Genomic DNA, 15592 nt, shown 5'->3' with positions numbered 1-15592 from the left:
GAGAGGAAGGGAGAGGGAGAGATAGAAACATCAATAATGAGAATCATTGATCGGCTGCCTCTTGCAAGCCCCCTACTAGGGATCAAGCCTGTAACCCAGGCATGTGTCCTTGACTGGAATCGAACCTGGGACCCTTCAGTCTGCAGGCCAACACTCTATCCACTGAGCCAAACCGGCTAGGGTAATTCCCCACTTTTTTGAGTTTTGCCTTCTACAAGATACATCAGCTTCATTGGAAGTTAGGGTGAAGGCACGAAAACTGAGGTCCTTGATTTGATATATGTTTGGGATTTTGAATCAGGAGCTGGTGGTTCAGAGAAGTGACGAAGTTGTAAATTCTTATAGTAGGATCAATAACAATATTCAGCTCTTAGGGGCAAATACTGTATCAATGTCCAGGGATGGCACTGCTGGCCATGCAAACTGTATCCCTCCCTATTAGATGTATCCTGTGATAAGCTCTTTGGCTGTGTAGCCAGCCTCCTTTTGTTCTTTCCAAGTTTAATGTTATAAGTCATCCTTAAGACTCTGTCAGGTATTCTCAAGACTTTGTCAACTATCCAATATCCTTTTAGTAAATTTCTTTTCTCCTCAAATTAGCCAGAATTGATAGTTTTGGGGTTTTTTTGTTTTTTTTTTAATAAACAAGAGCCTTGACTAATACATCCCCTTATAAATCTATTGTATTTATTCCTATCCCCCAAAGGGCTGTTCTAACCTGGAACGAAGTGCATCAAAATGTTTAAAAAAAAAGCCCAAAAAACTTAAACATTGTTATCATTTTACTGATCTTACCTTGTAGTATGTCTGTAATTTGGGTTTGTTTCATGCTCCCATTAGATTTAGGCCATGTATTTTTGACACAGTACTGCACAAGTGATGTTACATCCTTCTCAGTGGACCATATCTATTGGTTATTGTTGATAACTCTGTACTTAATTTAGGTAGGATCTGCCCAGTTTTCAACCTCCAAGATACTATCTTTCCCTTTGTAATTAGTAACTGAGGAGAATCTTTGTAATTATGTAAATATTCTGCTTCTCATCAAACTTTTATTCCCTAGTTTTAATTTTTTTTTAATATATATTTTATTGATTTTTTACAGAGAGGAAGGGAGAGAGATAGAGAGTTAGAAACATCGATGAGAGAGAAACATCAATCAGCCACCTCCTGCACACCTCCTACTGGGGATGTGCCCGCAACCAAGGTACATGCCCTTGACTGGAATCGAACCTGGGACCTTCCAGTCCGCAGGCCGATGCTCTATCCACTGAGCCAAACCGGTTACAGCCTATTCCCTAGTTTTAGCATCCATTGAAGATTTTTCCCTCAATCATTACTATGAGGTTGTGAAATGGTGATTCCCCCTGCCCCAACTCTATCATTTCTTCTACATTTATTAATTGGCATCCTACTGTAAAAAGGAGCTTTCCCTTCTCCCCTATTTATCATCAGTATAAAATTCATTCAGAAAATTATAATTCATAACTGTCCCTATTCATTTTGATGCTCAAATTATCCCAGGTTTGGCTACTACTGGAAACATTTTCAAATTAGCTCCTATGTCCCTTGGATATGTCCCCAACATTTTTTTTTGAGCACTTCCTTACTTTCTAGAATAAGCTATTCCAGGTTCATTAGAAAAAATAAGTTTGAGTGTATTATGCTAAGTGAAATAAGTCAGAAAAGGACAAGAACTGTATATAGTTTCAACTCATATGTGGGATATAAAACAAAAAGCAACAAATAAAAAAACCAAAGTTATAGATACAGACAACAGAATGGTGGTTACCAGAGGGGAAAGGAGGTGGGCGGAGGAAAAAGAGGGTAAAGGAGGTCAGATATTACGGTGACAAAAAGAGACTAGGCTTGAGGTGGTGAGCACACAATAGAGTATACAGATATCGTATTACAAAGTTGTACACCTAAAATTTATATTAACCAGTGTTATAGCAATAAATTTAACTTTTTAAAAAGAGAAAAATATATATAGGTCTGCCCTAGCTTTTAAATCAGTCATTTTCTTAAAGACATTATGCTAAGTATTCATATGCTGTATCCTTCCTTAAAGGTGTTATGCCGCCGAAACCAGTTTGGCTCAGTGGATAGAGCGTCGGCCTGCGGACTGAAAGGTCCCAGGTTCGATTCCGGTCAAGGGCATGTACCTTGGTTGCGGGCACATTCCCAGTGGGAGATGTGCAGGAGGCAGCTGATCGATGTTTCTCTCTCATCGATGTTTCTGACTCTCTATCTCTCTCCCTTCCTCTCTGTAAAAAATCAATAAAATATATTAAAAAAAAAAAAAAGGTGTTATGCCAAGTGAAATAAGCCAGTGACAAAAGGGCAAATACTGTTTGATTTCATTTATATGAGAATAGAGGCCCGGTGCACAAAAATTTGTGCACTCAGGGGAGGTCCCTCAGCCCAGCCTATGCCCTCTTGCAGTCTGGGACCCCTCGGAGGATATTCACCTGCTGGCTTAGGCCTGCTCCCTGGGGGATCGGGCCCAAGCTGGCAGTCAGACATCCCTCTGGCAGCCCTTGGGGGATGTCCACTTGCCAATGGGGACAGGCCTAAGCTGCAGTTGGACATCCTTAGTGCTGCTAAGTAGGCAGGAGAGGCTCCCACCACCACCACTGTACTGGCAGCCATCAGCCTCGCTTGTGGCTGAGCAGAGCTCCCCCTGTGGGAGCACACTGACCACCAGAGGGCAGCTCCTGCATTGAGCGTCTGCCCCCTGGTGGTCAGTGTGTGTCATAGTGACCAGTCATTCCCAGTCTTTCTGCTGTTATGGTCAGTTTGCATATTACCCTTTTACTATGTAGGATAGAGGCCTGGTGCACGGGTGGGGGCCGGCTGGTTTGCCTTGAAGGGTGTCCTGGATCAGGGTGGGGGTCCCGCTGGGGTGCCTTGCCACCCTGGGTGAGGGGTTGATGGCTGTTTGCAGGCTGGTCAAGCCGCCCCCCCCACCCCCCCGAGTGGGGACCCTCACCCGATGGAGGTTTGGCCAGCCTGGGTGAGGGGCTGATGGCTGTTTTCAGGCTGGCCACACCCCCTTTAGGGTGGGGGGTCCCCACTGGGGTGCCTGGCCAGTCTGGGTGAGGGGCTGAGGGCCATTTTCAGGCTGGCCAAGCCCCCAGTGACAGAAACTACCAGCCTCTCCTTTTTTCCTTTTTTTATTCTGGGATTTATTTACCTTCTATAATTGAAACTTTGTAGCCTTGAGGGGAGCTCAGAGCCGGCCAGGGAGGGGCAGGAAGCTTGGCTTCCTCCATCGCCAGGGGCAACCCAAGCCTCCTGCTTGCTCCAGCTCTGTGGCCACAGCCGGCTGAAAGCAGGTATCTGGGGTTTATTTATCTTCTATAATTGAAACTTTGTTGCCTTGAGTGGAGCTCAGAGCCGGCCGTGGCAGGCAGGAAGTTTGGCTTCCTCCATCACTGGAGCAACCAAGCCTCCTGCTTGCTCCAGCTCCGTGGCTGCCGGCCACCATCTTGGCTGGGTTAATTTGCATATCGTTGCTGATTGGCTGGTGGGCATGGCTTAAGGCGTAGTGAAGGTACAGTCAATTTGCATGTTTGTCTTTTATTAGTGTATTTAGAATAGGCAAAATCACAGAGACAGGAAGTAGAATGGAGGTTACCCAGGGTTAGCAGGAGAGGAAAGAAGATATTATTTAATTGTTATGAAGTTTCAGTTTGGGAAGATGAAAAAGTTCTGGAGATGTTTGCACAACAATAAAAATGCATTTATTGCCACTGAACTCTACACTTAAAGTGGTTAAAATGGGCCCTGCCTGGGTTGGTTGCTCGGTTTTTGGAGTATCATCCCATAAACCAGAAGACTGCAGGGTTGATTCCTGGTCAGGGCACATACCTAGCTAGGTTGCAGGTTTGATCTAGTTGGGGCACATATGGGAGGCGGCTGATCAACGTTTCTCTCTCACATCAATGTTTCTCCTTCTCTCCTTTCCTCTCTCTAAAAATCAATAAACATATCCTGGGATAAAGATTTAAAAAAGTGAAACTGAAGCCTGGCACTGACTATCTGTTGCAAGGCCATGCAGTGTTTTTTTAAGAAAAAATAAAAGTGGTTAAAATGATGAATTATGCCCTGGCCACCATGGCTCAGTTGGTTGGAATGTTGTCTTGTACACCAAAAGGTGGCATGTTCGGCCTAGCTGGTTTGGCTCAGTGGATAGAGCGTCGGCCTGTGGACTGAGGGTCCCGAGTTTGCATATGCCCAGGTTGTGGGCTAGGTATGCTCCCCAGTGGGGAGCATACAGGAGGCAGCCAATCAATGATACTCTCATCATTGACGTTTCTATCTCTCCTTTTTCCTTCCTCTGATATCAATAAAAATATATTTAAAAAAAAAAGTGGCATGTTCTATTCCCCATCAGAGCACATACCCAGGTTGCAGGTTCAATCCCTGGCTGGGGCGCCTGTGGGAAGCAACTGATCGATTTCTCTCTCATCGCTGTTCCTCTCTCTCTAAAAAAAACAACAAAAACTTTTAAAAAGTTAAATTTCGTTATGTGTATTTCATTACCCACAAACAAGAAAAACAAATTTATAGAGCAGAGATAAAAAATATGGCTCATATGTCCCAATAGCAGCACAATACTGAATTTTAAAAGCACTCAAAAGATAAAAAAAACTTACATTGTAAAAAATTAACATCATCAATGTTCCAATTAAAATGTATAAAAATTAATTTTTCATGAACTAAATTTTCATTCTGGTTCTCCTACAATATGAAAATAACAAATGAAAATAATCTTGGTTTAAATCACAAGTTAAAAAAAGTAAATCACAAGTTAGTAAAAAACTTGTGAAAGAATGCAGAGAATTACTTTTCAATACTTAAAAAAGGAGATACAGACAATGTCTTTATATTTTAAAATGAATTAAAAATTTAAATAGCAGCCCTAGTCGGTTTGGCTCAGTAGATAAAGCGATGACCTGTGAACTGAAGGATCCTGGGTTTGATTACCAGTCAGGGCACAAGCCCAGGTTGTGGGCTTGATCCCCATAGGGGGCATGCAGGAGGCAACTAATCAATGATTCTTTCTCATCACTGATGTTTCTATCTCTGTCTTCTTCTCCATACCTCTCTGAAATCAATAAAAATATATTTAAAAAATTTAAATTGCACAACAGATACTACTTTTTAATACTACACTTAATAGCAAAATAAACTTTTACATGAAACTTTTTTAAAGTTGGAAGTTGCTTTAAGTTTTATGTTTTAAAAAAATACATTTTATTGATTTTTTACAGAGAGGAAGAGAGAGGGATAGAGAGTTAGCAACATCAATGAGAGAAAACATCGATCAGCTGCTTCCTGCACACTCCCTACTGGGGATGTGCCCGCAACCAAGGTACATGCCCTTGACTGGAATTGAAGCTGGGACCTTTCAGTCCGCAGGCCGACGCTCTATCCACTGAGCCAAACCATATAGGGTGCTTTAAGTTTTTTTGCAAACTGAAGCTGAATATAAATAAAGTTCAAAAGAGACATACTAATATAATACTTGTGTGTAGATACATGGACTTGGAAGTAATTTAACCTCTTGGTGACTCAGTTTAAGATTTATTTCATGGGATTAACTGTGAGGATTAAATGGTTAAAGACATGCAAACCCTTAGAACATAAGTGGTTCCTGGCACACAGATAAATACTCAATAAGAATTTTCTAGTTTCACATGTACATCTATATTTATAGTCAAACCTCAGTTCTCAAAGATCTCTGTCTCGAACCATTCGGTTCTCAACCAAGTTCATGGAAAAAATGTCTGTTTTCTAACAAAACTCATTCTTGACCTGACAACCCTTTCATGTTGATATATCAGCATGGCAAAAAGCCTCTCAGGCCACCCTCTCAGGAAATTGCGCTGTGAATTTTTGCTTTTTTTTTGCTTTTGTTGCTGGTGAAATGGACCATTAGCACAATTTTAAAGCATAAAGACGCCATCAGGTGTGCTGATGATGCTAAGGGTGTGAAAGTGCTCACAAAACAATGATCACAGGCAATTGAAGAGGTAGAAAAACTGTTGTTGATTTGGATAAATGAAAAGCCCTTAGCCTGTGACAGCATTTCAGAGGAAATGATATGTGAAAAAGCAAAGATGCTGCACCCCTGGAACCAGTGCTGAAAGTGATTAGTTTAAGGCTTTGTAGGAGGTGGTTTGATAACTTTAAGAAAAGATGTGGAGTGTTTGTTTTTTTAAAAATATATACTTTTATTGCTTTCGGGGAGGAAGGGAAAGGGAGAGAAAGAGAGAAACATCAATGATGAGAATCACTGACTGGCTGCCTCTTGCACTGGGGATGAAGCTGACAACCCTGGCATGTGCCCTAACCAGGAATCAAACAGTGATCTCCTGGTTCATAGGTTGAGGCTCAACCACTAAGCCACTCTGGGTTTTTTTGTTTTGTTTTGTTAATCCTCACCGAAGGATATCTTTTCCATTGACTTTCTTAGAGTAGAAAGGAGGGAGGGAAAAGGGGGGAGAGAGAGAGAGAGAGAGAGAGAGAAATCAACGTGAAAGAGACACATGGATTGGTCAAATCCCCACAGGGCAGGGATCAAACCTGCAAACCAGGTACCCTCAGCGTGCAGGCTGAGGCTCTAACCCAGTGGTTCTCAACCTGTGGGTCGGGACCATCAAAAAACACATAGAGCATATCAGATATTTACATTTCGATTCATAACAGTAGCAAAATTACAGTTATGAAGTAGCAACGAAAATAATTTTATGGTTGGGGGTCACTACAACATGAGAAACTGTATTGAAAGGTTGCGGCATTAGGAAGGTTGAAAACCACTGCAAGTCTAACCATCTAGCTACACTGGCCAGGGCAAGAATTGTTTGTTTATAGATTAAACAGTACATTAGACATGTATTGACTTTAACAAAGGTTAAAACAGGGAATAATTTAGGGGTCTGGAACAGATTACTACAATTTACATTATTTCTAATGGAAAAAAAGATTCAGTTTTCGAACAAATGGCTTCTTGAACAGCCTTCCAGAACAAATTAAGTTCGAGAACTGAGGTTCCACTGTATAGTGTTTTGCAGTATGATTTATTAACAATATTTGATGGGTATTTTCCCATGACTATAAAGATCTACATAATCATTTAAAGTTGAAATTTGGACAATAGCCCAAAGTATTACAAATCAATGCAAATAACACTTGCAATTCTTTTTCATTTTTCTAAATGAACATGATTATGTTGATCTACTGTCCTTTTAGCAATTAAGAATGTGATGCTTGTTCGGCTGGAGTGACTCAGTGGTTGAGCATCGACCTATGAACCAGAGGTCATGGTTCAACTTCCAGTTAGAGCATATGCCTGGGTTGTGGGCTTGGTCCCAGATGGCTGGTGTGCAGGAGGCAGCCAAGCAATGATTCTCATCATTGATGTTTCTATCTCTTTCTCCTTCTCCCTTCCTCTCTGAATCAATAAAAATAAAAAATAAAATAAAATAAAAAAAATAAAATAAAATAAAATAAAATGTGACACTTGTCTCAGCTGGGTGGCTCAGCTGGTTGGAGCATCATCCCATATCCAGAAAGGCTGTGGGTTCAATTTCAGGTCAGGGCACATACCTAGGTTGTGGGTTTGATCCCCAGTCGGGGCACATACAGGAAGCAACTGATGCATGTTTCTCTCCCACATTGATGTTTTTCTCTCTCTCTCTTTCTCTCTCTCTAAAATCAATTAAAAAAATATATCCTCAGGTGAGAATTAAAAAAAAAAAAAAGAATGTGAGATTTAAAACTTTTTAAAATGATTAGTCTACATTTAAAAAACCACTCTTTTTCCCTCTGTGGCTGTTTGAAGATGAACCTTCATCATGAATGACACAGTGGCTATCTGGACCGGGAAGTTCATGACCAACAGACTACTTCAACAGAAGCAAATGGTCATCGAAGTCCTTCACCCTGGGAAGGCAATAGTACCCAAGGCAGAAATTCAGGAAAAACTAGCCAAAATGTTTAAGACCACACCAGATGTCATCTTTGTGTTTGGATTCAGAATTCACTTTGGTGTTGGCAAGACAACTGGCTTTGGCATGATTTATGATTCTTTGGATTACGCAAAGAATAATGCCAAGTCATAAAAGACAAAGGCTGTGGAAATATTCCTGATTAAAGGAAATTAAAGAGATATAAGTGAATGTAATGTTTGATTCTAGATTGGAGATTGTACTTAAAGAAAAAAAATGCTATAAAGAAAAATTATTGGCTTAACTAATAAAACTAGAATAGAGATGACAGATTATATAAAATTACTGTATCAATGTTAACTTTGCTGGAGTTGATAACTGTACTATAGTTATTTCAGAAAACACATAATTCAAGTATTTAGGTGTAAAGGGCTATAATGTACACAACTTAATTTGAAATGGTTGAGGAAAAAATATTATTTAAGAGAAAAAGATCAAATAATAAAGCAAATATTAATAATAGGTGAATCTGGATCAAGGGTACATGGGTATTCTTTGTGCTTGAAATTAATTTTAAAAATTAATGAAAAAATTATAGGGAAAAAAAGATTTAGTACATAGGCCTTAGTTGAAGTAAGAATTTGAGGAAGAAAGGCAGTGGAAGGAGAACTGGGAAAGAATAGCAATATGATAACAAGCTTACAAAACAATGACGTTAAAAAAAAAAAAGAATGAAATTAAATGTTTTAAAATAAAGAGAAATTAAATTCTAAAAACCAATTTAGAACTTATAAAACAATGTTTGAAAAATCAAAGCGCTTTACCTTAATTTAGCTGAACGTAGTATTCTGGTAAGTGAAACACAATTTCCTTCCATGATACCCTTTCCAACTGTGGGAATAATGCTTTTGCGGCATGCAACATATAATGAACATGCCAACCAGTGTATAACTTCTCCCTGGCAGGAAAAAGACAAGTAGCAAAATGAATTTATTATGTTAAAATGCTTGAACTCTAGAACCAGAAGAAATCTTTGAATTATCTAGTCTAATATTCATTCTGTATATAACAGGCCAGAGATAGGAATTATTAGCCTAAGGTCACAAAGCTTAGTTAGCTACAATAGTAGGTGTAAAACTTCTTATTCTCAGTCCTGCATAACATGCTAAATCAGTATTAATCCAAAGCTAGATCTCTCACTTATACTCAAATATAATATTACTGAAAGAGTTGTCTTAAAATTTCTCAGCGCTAGCTTTCTCGATTTTAAGATACCAGTCATGGCCTTAATGATGCCAAAATTCCTTTCCACCATTTTTTAACTAGTTTGGCAGAGAAAGGAAAGAACAGTAGAAAGATGACAAGGGAATTACACATAAAAACATCTATCTTGAACAACATAAAGGAGACTGTCATTTTTGTGAGGTAAAAATTGGGGGAATTATTTATCCCAATCTTTAAAATAGTAAGTATGGCTCTCTATTTTAGCAGATATCTCAATTTATAATGCTACAAAAAAGGTGGCATTTGATAATTCAACGCAATTCTCTGAGGTAGATTTGAAATATATTCAAGCTAGAATCACTTCATGATTTCACTGATGATCTCTATGTGAAATTCAAGTTAAGAGGTAGACACAAATTTCAAAGCACAACATACTACTGTTTTTTTTTTTAATTATTAGTTAAGGTACTACAAATGTGTCTTCATCCGCCCCATTAACCTCAACTTCCCCCCCACACACTCATGCTCTCATCCCCCTGTTGTCCATGTCCATTGGCATACTACTGCTGCTATTCACTGCTTTGCAGATCTTCTTTAAGACCAGACTGGAGAACAGGGGGTGGGGAACGTCTGGCCTCAGGCTGTATAAGTCCCGCAAAATCATTTAGTCTGGCCCTGCCAAGGCATGAGGGGTGGGTTAATTAAAAGTTTGACTAAATATAGCTGGCTAATTTTTTTTAAAGTATATTTTTATTTATTTCAGAGAGGAAGGGAGAGGGAGAGATAGAAACATCAATGATGAGAGAGAATCATTGATCGGCTGCTTCCTGCATGCCCCCCACTGGGGACCAAGGCCGCAACCCAAGCATGTGCCCTTGACCGGAATTGAACCCGGGACCCTTCAGTCTGCAGGCTGACGCTCTACCCACTGAGCCAAACCAGCTAGGGCTAGCAGGCTAATTTTTAACTTGATAATTTTGTATGGCCTGCAGATATGCTATAAATATCCAAATGGCCCTTTAGCAAAAAAAAAAAAAGGTTCCTCACTTCTGCTCTAGAAGGATGAAAAGACTGATAGATTTCTTGCAATAATCCAAAAGGGGTGGGAAGAAATGAGTGGCCACAAATAAAGCTAAAATCCAGTGTTCCTACCCTAAAGTAGTAAAAAGTCTTATTTGTCCAAGGCATTAAAAGAGGGAGGTAAAAAAAAAAAGAGAGGAAGGTAAGCTTAAGGTTGAATATTTTTTAAAGACTTAATTAATGAATTATTTGGGAATAGAAAGTGTAATAGAGCCTTTGGATACAGACTACTATATGAAAACACCATTAAGATAAAAAAAATTTAAGTACCAGAATTATTGCTTTGAGTTTTTTCCTTTAAAAAATAAAGTCACCTATAATATCTATTTTGAGTCCTTGATGCTAGGTTTTAGAAATACAAAGATGGTTTCTGACCTCATGGAACTCCAAGTCTAAGAAGAACAGACACTATTATCTGTAACTGGTGAGATATCCTATCTAATAAAAGAGAAACATGGTAATTAGCGTACGACCGCTACCCTTCCCATTGGCTAATCAGGGCAATATGCAAATTAACTGCCAGCCAAGATGGCGGCCGCAGCCAGGCAGCTTGAAACTAACATGAGGCTTGCTTGCTTCAGTGATGGAGGACTCCAACGTTCTCCGCCTGCTACTGCAGGCCTCTAAGCTGCAACTCTAAGCAACTATGTAACAAATACAGAAGCTAAACAAAACCCCAGAAACCTGCTTTAGTCCACCGGGCTTCAGCCAGCAGGATCACAACATTGTAAGCAAAGGCCAGAAACCTACTTTCAGCAGCGGAGGCCTAAGAGCTGGAGCCAAGCCTCAGAGCTAAAGCTGGCCCAGAATAAAAAAAAAGAAAAAAAGGAGCAGTTGGGAGCTTCAGTCACCCCCAGCCTGAAAACAGCCCTCAGCCTCTCACCCAGACTGGCCAGGCACCCCAGTGGGGACCCCCACCCTGAAGGGTGTGTGACCAGCTGCAAACAGCCATCATCCCCTCACCCAGGCTGGCCAGGGACCCCAGTGGGGACCCCCACCCTGAAGGATGTGTGACCAGCTGCAAACAGCCATCATCCCCTCACCCAGGCTGGCCAGGCACCCCAGTGGGGACCCCCACCCTGATCCAGGACACCCTTCAGGGCAAACCAGCAGGCCCACACCCGTGCACCAGGCCTCTATGCTATATAGTAAAAGGGTAATATGCCTCCCAGCACCGGGATCAGCGGAGCCGCGAGGCCTCCCGGCACTGGGATCAGTGTGACAGGGGGCAGCGCCCAAACCCCCTGACCGCCCTGCGGCTCTGTGTGTGACAGGGGGCGGGGCCACAACCTCCCTATCCACCCTGCTCTGTTCGTGACAGGGGAAGGCGCCCCAACCCCCTGATCAGCCCTGCTCTGTGCCTGATAGGGGGGAGCTCCCCAACCCCCTGATCGCCCTGCGGCTCTGTGTGTGACAGGGTGCGGCGCCCCAACCCCCTGATCGGCCCTGCTCTGTGTGTGACGGGGTAGAGCCATAACCTCCCCATCGGCCCTGCCCTGAATGTGACAGTGGCGGTGCCCCAACCCCCTGATCGGCCCTGCTCTGTGGGTGATAGAGGGCGGCGCCCCAACCCCCTGATGGGCCCTGCTCTGTGCGTGACAGAGGGCAGCGCCCTAACCCCCTATGGGCCCTGCTCTGTGCGTGACAGGGTACAGAGCCCCAACCCCCCTGATGGGCCCTGCTCTGTGAGTGACAGGGGGCAGCGCCCCAACCCCCTGATTGGCCCTGCTCTGTGCGTGACAGGGGGTGGCGCCACAAGCTCCCCATCGACCCTGCCTTGAGTGTGACAGGGGACGGTGCCCTAACCCCCCAATCGGCCCTACCCTGAGCGTGACTGAGGGTGGCATCACAACCTCCCGATCGCCCTGGTCTGTGCATGACAGGGGGCGGCGCCCAACTCCCCAATCGGCCCTGCTCTGAGCCCGACCAGGGGCTGCACCTAGGGATTAGGCCTGCCCTCTGCCACCTGGGAGCAGGCCTAAGCCAGCAGGTCATTATCTCCCGAGGGGTCCCAGACTGTGAGAGGGCACAGGCCGGGCTGAGGGACCTCCCTCCCCCCCCCCAGTGCACAAATTTTTGTGCACCGGGCCTCTAGTCTATACTAATAAAAGGGTATATGCAAATTGGTCAGGACATCCTCACAGTAATGACCGAATAGCAGGCTGTGTGGGGGGACCAGGCCGGCAGGGGGGTTAGTGAGGGACGACCAAACGACCGAACAGCAGGCTGCATGGGGCAACTAGGCTGGCAGGGGGGTTAGTGAGAGACAACCAAACGACCGAACAGCATGCTGCATGGGCAACTAGGCCGGCAGTGGGGGGCTGTGAGGGGAGACCAGGCCAGCGGGGGGGGGGGGGGGGGGGGGGGGTGGAGCGCTGTGAGGGGCTATCAGGCAGGCAGGCAGGCAGGTGAGCAGTTAGGAGCCAGTGGTCCCAGATTGTGAGAGGGACATCTCCCAAGGGGTCCCAGACTAGAGAGGGTGCAGGCTGGGCTGAGGGGAACCCCCTCCCCTGTGCACGAATTTCATGCACCGGGCCTCTAGTCCTATATAATAAAAGGCTAATATGCAAATCAGCTGGACGGTGGAACAACCAATCTCTATGACGCATACTGACCACCAGGGGGCAGACGCTCAAAGTAGGAGCTGCCCCTGGTGGTCAGTGTGCTCCCACAGGGGGAGTGCCGCTCAGCCAGAAGTCAGGCTCACAGCTGGCAAGCACAGCGGAGGTGGTGGGGGCTTCTCCCGCCTCTGCAGCAGTGCTGAGGATGTCCGACAGTGCTAAGGACAACCTCTGCGGCAGCGCTAAGGACATCCTCCGAGGGCTCCTGGACTGCGAGTGGGCACAGGCTGAGCTGAGGGACCTCCCTCTGCCTCCATGCACGAATTTCATGCGCCAGGCCTCTACTATGCTATAAAAAGAAATGATAGAGGAAAATGTAAGTAGAAGCTTGTTACTAATAGGTAGACTAGAGAAGTATGGCTGGGGAGAGGGGTTCTTAGGAAGCAGCAGATATATGAAAATGCCTACTTCAAGAGCCTTTCACCAAAAACAAAAGACAGAAGAAAATAAAACACTTTGGGTAGAAAAAAACAATCAGAAAATCTTAATTAAAAAAAAGGAAATCTTAATTCACACATCTATGCTTTCTAAATCAAGCATTTAATATTGTCTTGATCAACTCTGCCTTAATTGGAGATCTAGCTCTTCAATTTTCCCTGGGATAGGGGGTGAGGGGAAAGTTTTCCCATAGAGGGAATGGAATGGAGAAAGCACGTAAGTGGGAACACTTGGCATATTCAAGAATCTGAAAGAGATGCCTAGTTTAATGCCTAGACCAGTTATGGCGAACCTTTTGAGCTCGGTGTGTCAGCATTTTGAAAAACCCTAACTTAACTCTGGTGCCCTGTTACATACAGAAATTTTTTTGATATTTGCAACCATACTAAAACAAAGACTTACATTTTTGATATTTATTTTATATATTTAAATGCCATTTAACAAAGAAAAATCAACCAAAAAAATGAGTTTGCGTGTCACCTCTGACAGGCGTGTCATAGGTTCGCCATCACTGGCCTAGACTATGGCCTACACCTGGCACTCAGTAAATGCTTATTCACTAAGACCAAATGAGAACCTGATATGTCAGAAATGCTTTCTCAGGCTTTTGAAAATCAGTTTGTTGCCTGGCTGGTGTAGCTCCATGTTTGAGCATCAACCAATGAACCAGGAGGTCCAGATTCAATTCCTGGTTTCTGGGGTTGCAGCCGATCAATGATTCTCTCTCCCTCCCCCTTCCTCTCTGAAATCAATAAAAAAATATTCTAAAATATCAGTTTGTTTGCATTGAGAGGCCATAATTCATAATATCCCTTACTTTCTTATTCTTTCCTCAGCTTTCCAGTCATGCTTCCCACAGATGCATACTGGCTATGTCCTTTACCCAGTCTACCCAGTCCTACCTTGGAGACATACAAGAGTCACTCTTGGGTGCTTTGCCCTTATATACAGACACACACAACTGCAAATTTCCAACTCCATGCCTTTCAATGCAGCACAATTAATGATTCCACTGTTTAGTGAGTCAGTGGAGCACTCTATGGGTGAGTCCAGGCCCCTTGGGTCCTGAGAACCTTTGAATGCAAAGCCACTAGAGTAATTATTGAAACACATTCCACCACAATTCTACCGCCTCTACAGAGCCTGTGCTTACCCGAGTTCCTATAATAACTAGAATGATCCAGGGCAAGGCAATCCTCTGGGCCTTGGTATTACCTGGAAAGCAGGTATAATACTGCTTTGCCATGCTCACTGGGCTGTTGTGAGGATTAAATGCAAGAGTGGCTGGGGAAAACCTAATAATGACTGCCTACATTTATTCTATTTTCTATCATCTATATAATGACAGCCAGAGACACGGTGCTAACGCATCAGGACAATCTCAGTGTCCCCGTCTGAGAGAGGAGGGACCTGGAGGTGAGAGAGCTTGTATGGACATCGCCTTTGATCTGATTGCTGAGCGAGCAACCCATACCCCGCCCTCGGGAGGCGGAAGGGTGTCGTGGCTAAAAGGCTCCGACTCCGCAGTCTGGCTCCACCGCCAACCCCGTGTGTGGCCTGAGGCAACGAAGTGCCTTAACCTCTTGGGGGCTCAGCTTCTCACCCGCGGAAAGGGGGTCACAGAAGGTGCTCAAGGGGTTGTAGCGAGAACTAAGTGAGATTTAAAGCGCTGGGCAGTCATGTATTGGCACACAATTCATTTTAGCTTTTATCATTATCGTATTAATTGTTAATAGATGTAAGGGCAGTGCCCGGAAGTTTGTAGAGTTTGGCGGGTGGAGGGAAGTCTAGTCTGGAGTCGAGGGATTCTCTGAGGAACTTGTGACCTTGGGCAAACTGCTCCTTTTCCGAACTTCACTTTCCCGCCTCAAATGAAAAATGGACGGGATGGTCTATACTCGCCCTTCCTTCCAATGTCACACTCGGCAGCGCCCGGCTGGGCGGCGACCCTTCCGGGTGGGGAAACTCCCACCGCCCCACAGGGAAGGGTGGGGGTGGGGGTGGGGGCGGAGCCGGGGTGGGGCCTGGCGCGGGTGGGATCCAGCAGCCCACCTGCCGCCGCTCACCTCTAGGCTGTAGTTGCCCCGGATGGCGGTGAAGTCGTCCAGGGCTTCGGCCGCGCTCCCCTCGTCCAGGTTCAGCTCCTGGCACAAGGCCTGCAGCGCCTCCCCGGCCGCGGCGACCACCGCCGACCCCTCGGCGTGGGACTCGTCTTCCAACATCTTCGCAGGCCCTGCGGGCGGCACGATCACAAAACCTCTCTCTTGGCTC

The 15592-nt window shown here is 44.2% G+C and overlaps 1 protein-coding gene across 3 annotated transcripts in view; it reads right to left on the bottom strand.

Annotated features, from left to right (window-relative positions):
• RBL1 (RB transcriptional corepressor like 1) overlaps positions 1–15558 on the bottom strand; it is an 87833-nt gene extending 72275 nt beyond the window's left edge. For 2 of the 3 annotated variants that reach the window (XM_036322354.1, XM_036322353.1), the window contains exons 1-2: positions 15388–15558; positions 8783–8916 (exon numbers count right to left, since the gene is read on the bottom strand). In XM_036322354.1, coding sequence (XP_036178247.1) covers positions 8783–8916; positions 15388–15543 — 290 coding nt within the window. In that variant the 5' untranslated portion in view covers positions 15544–15558. The remainder of the gene's footprint in view (positions 1–8782; positions 8917–15387) is intronic. The other variant, XM_036322352.1, reaches the window with a different exon arrangement.
• Between the last annotated feature and the right edge of the window lie 34 nt (positions 15559–15592).

This window comes from Myotis myotis, unplaced genomic scaffold, assembly GCF_014108235.1.
Source record: "Myotis myotis isolate mMyoMyo1 unplaced genomic scaffold, mMyoMyo1.p scaffold_m19_p_9, whole genome shotgun sequence".
Classification (NCBI taxonomy): domain Eukaryota; kingdom Metazoa; phylum Chordata; class Mammalia; order Chiroptera; family Vespertilionidae; genus Myotis; species Myotis myotis.
Note: the sequence above shows the minus strand (reverse complement) of the source record. Positions and strands in the feature narration are given on the sequence as shown.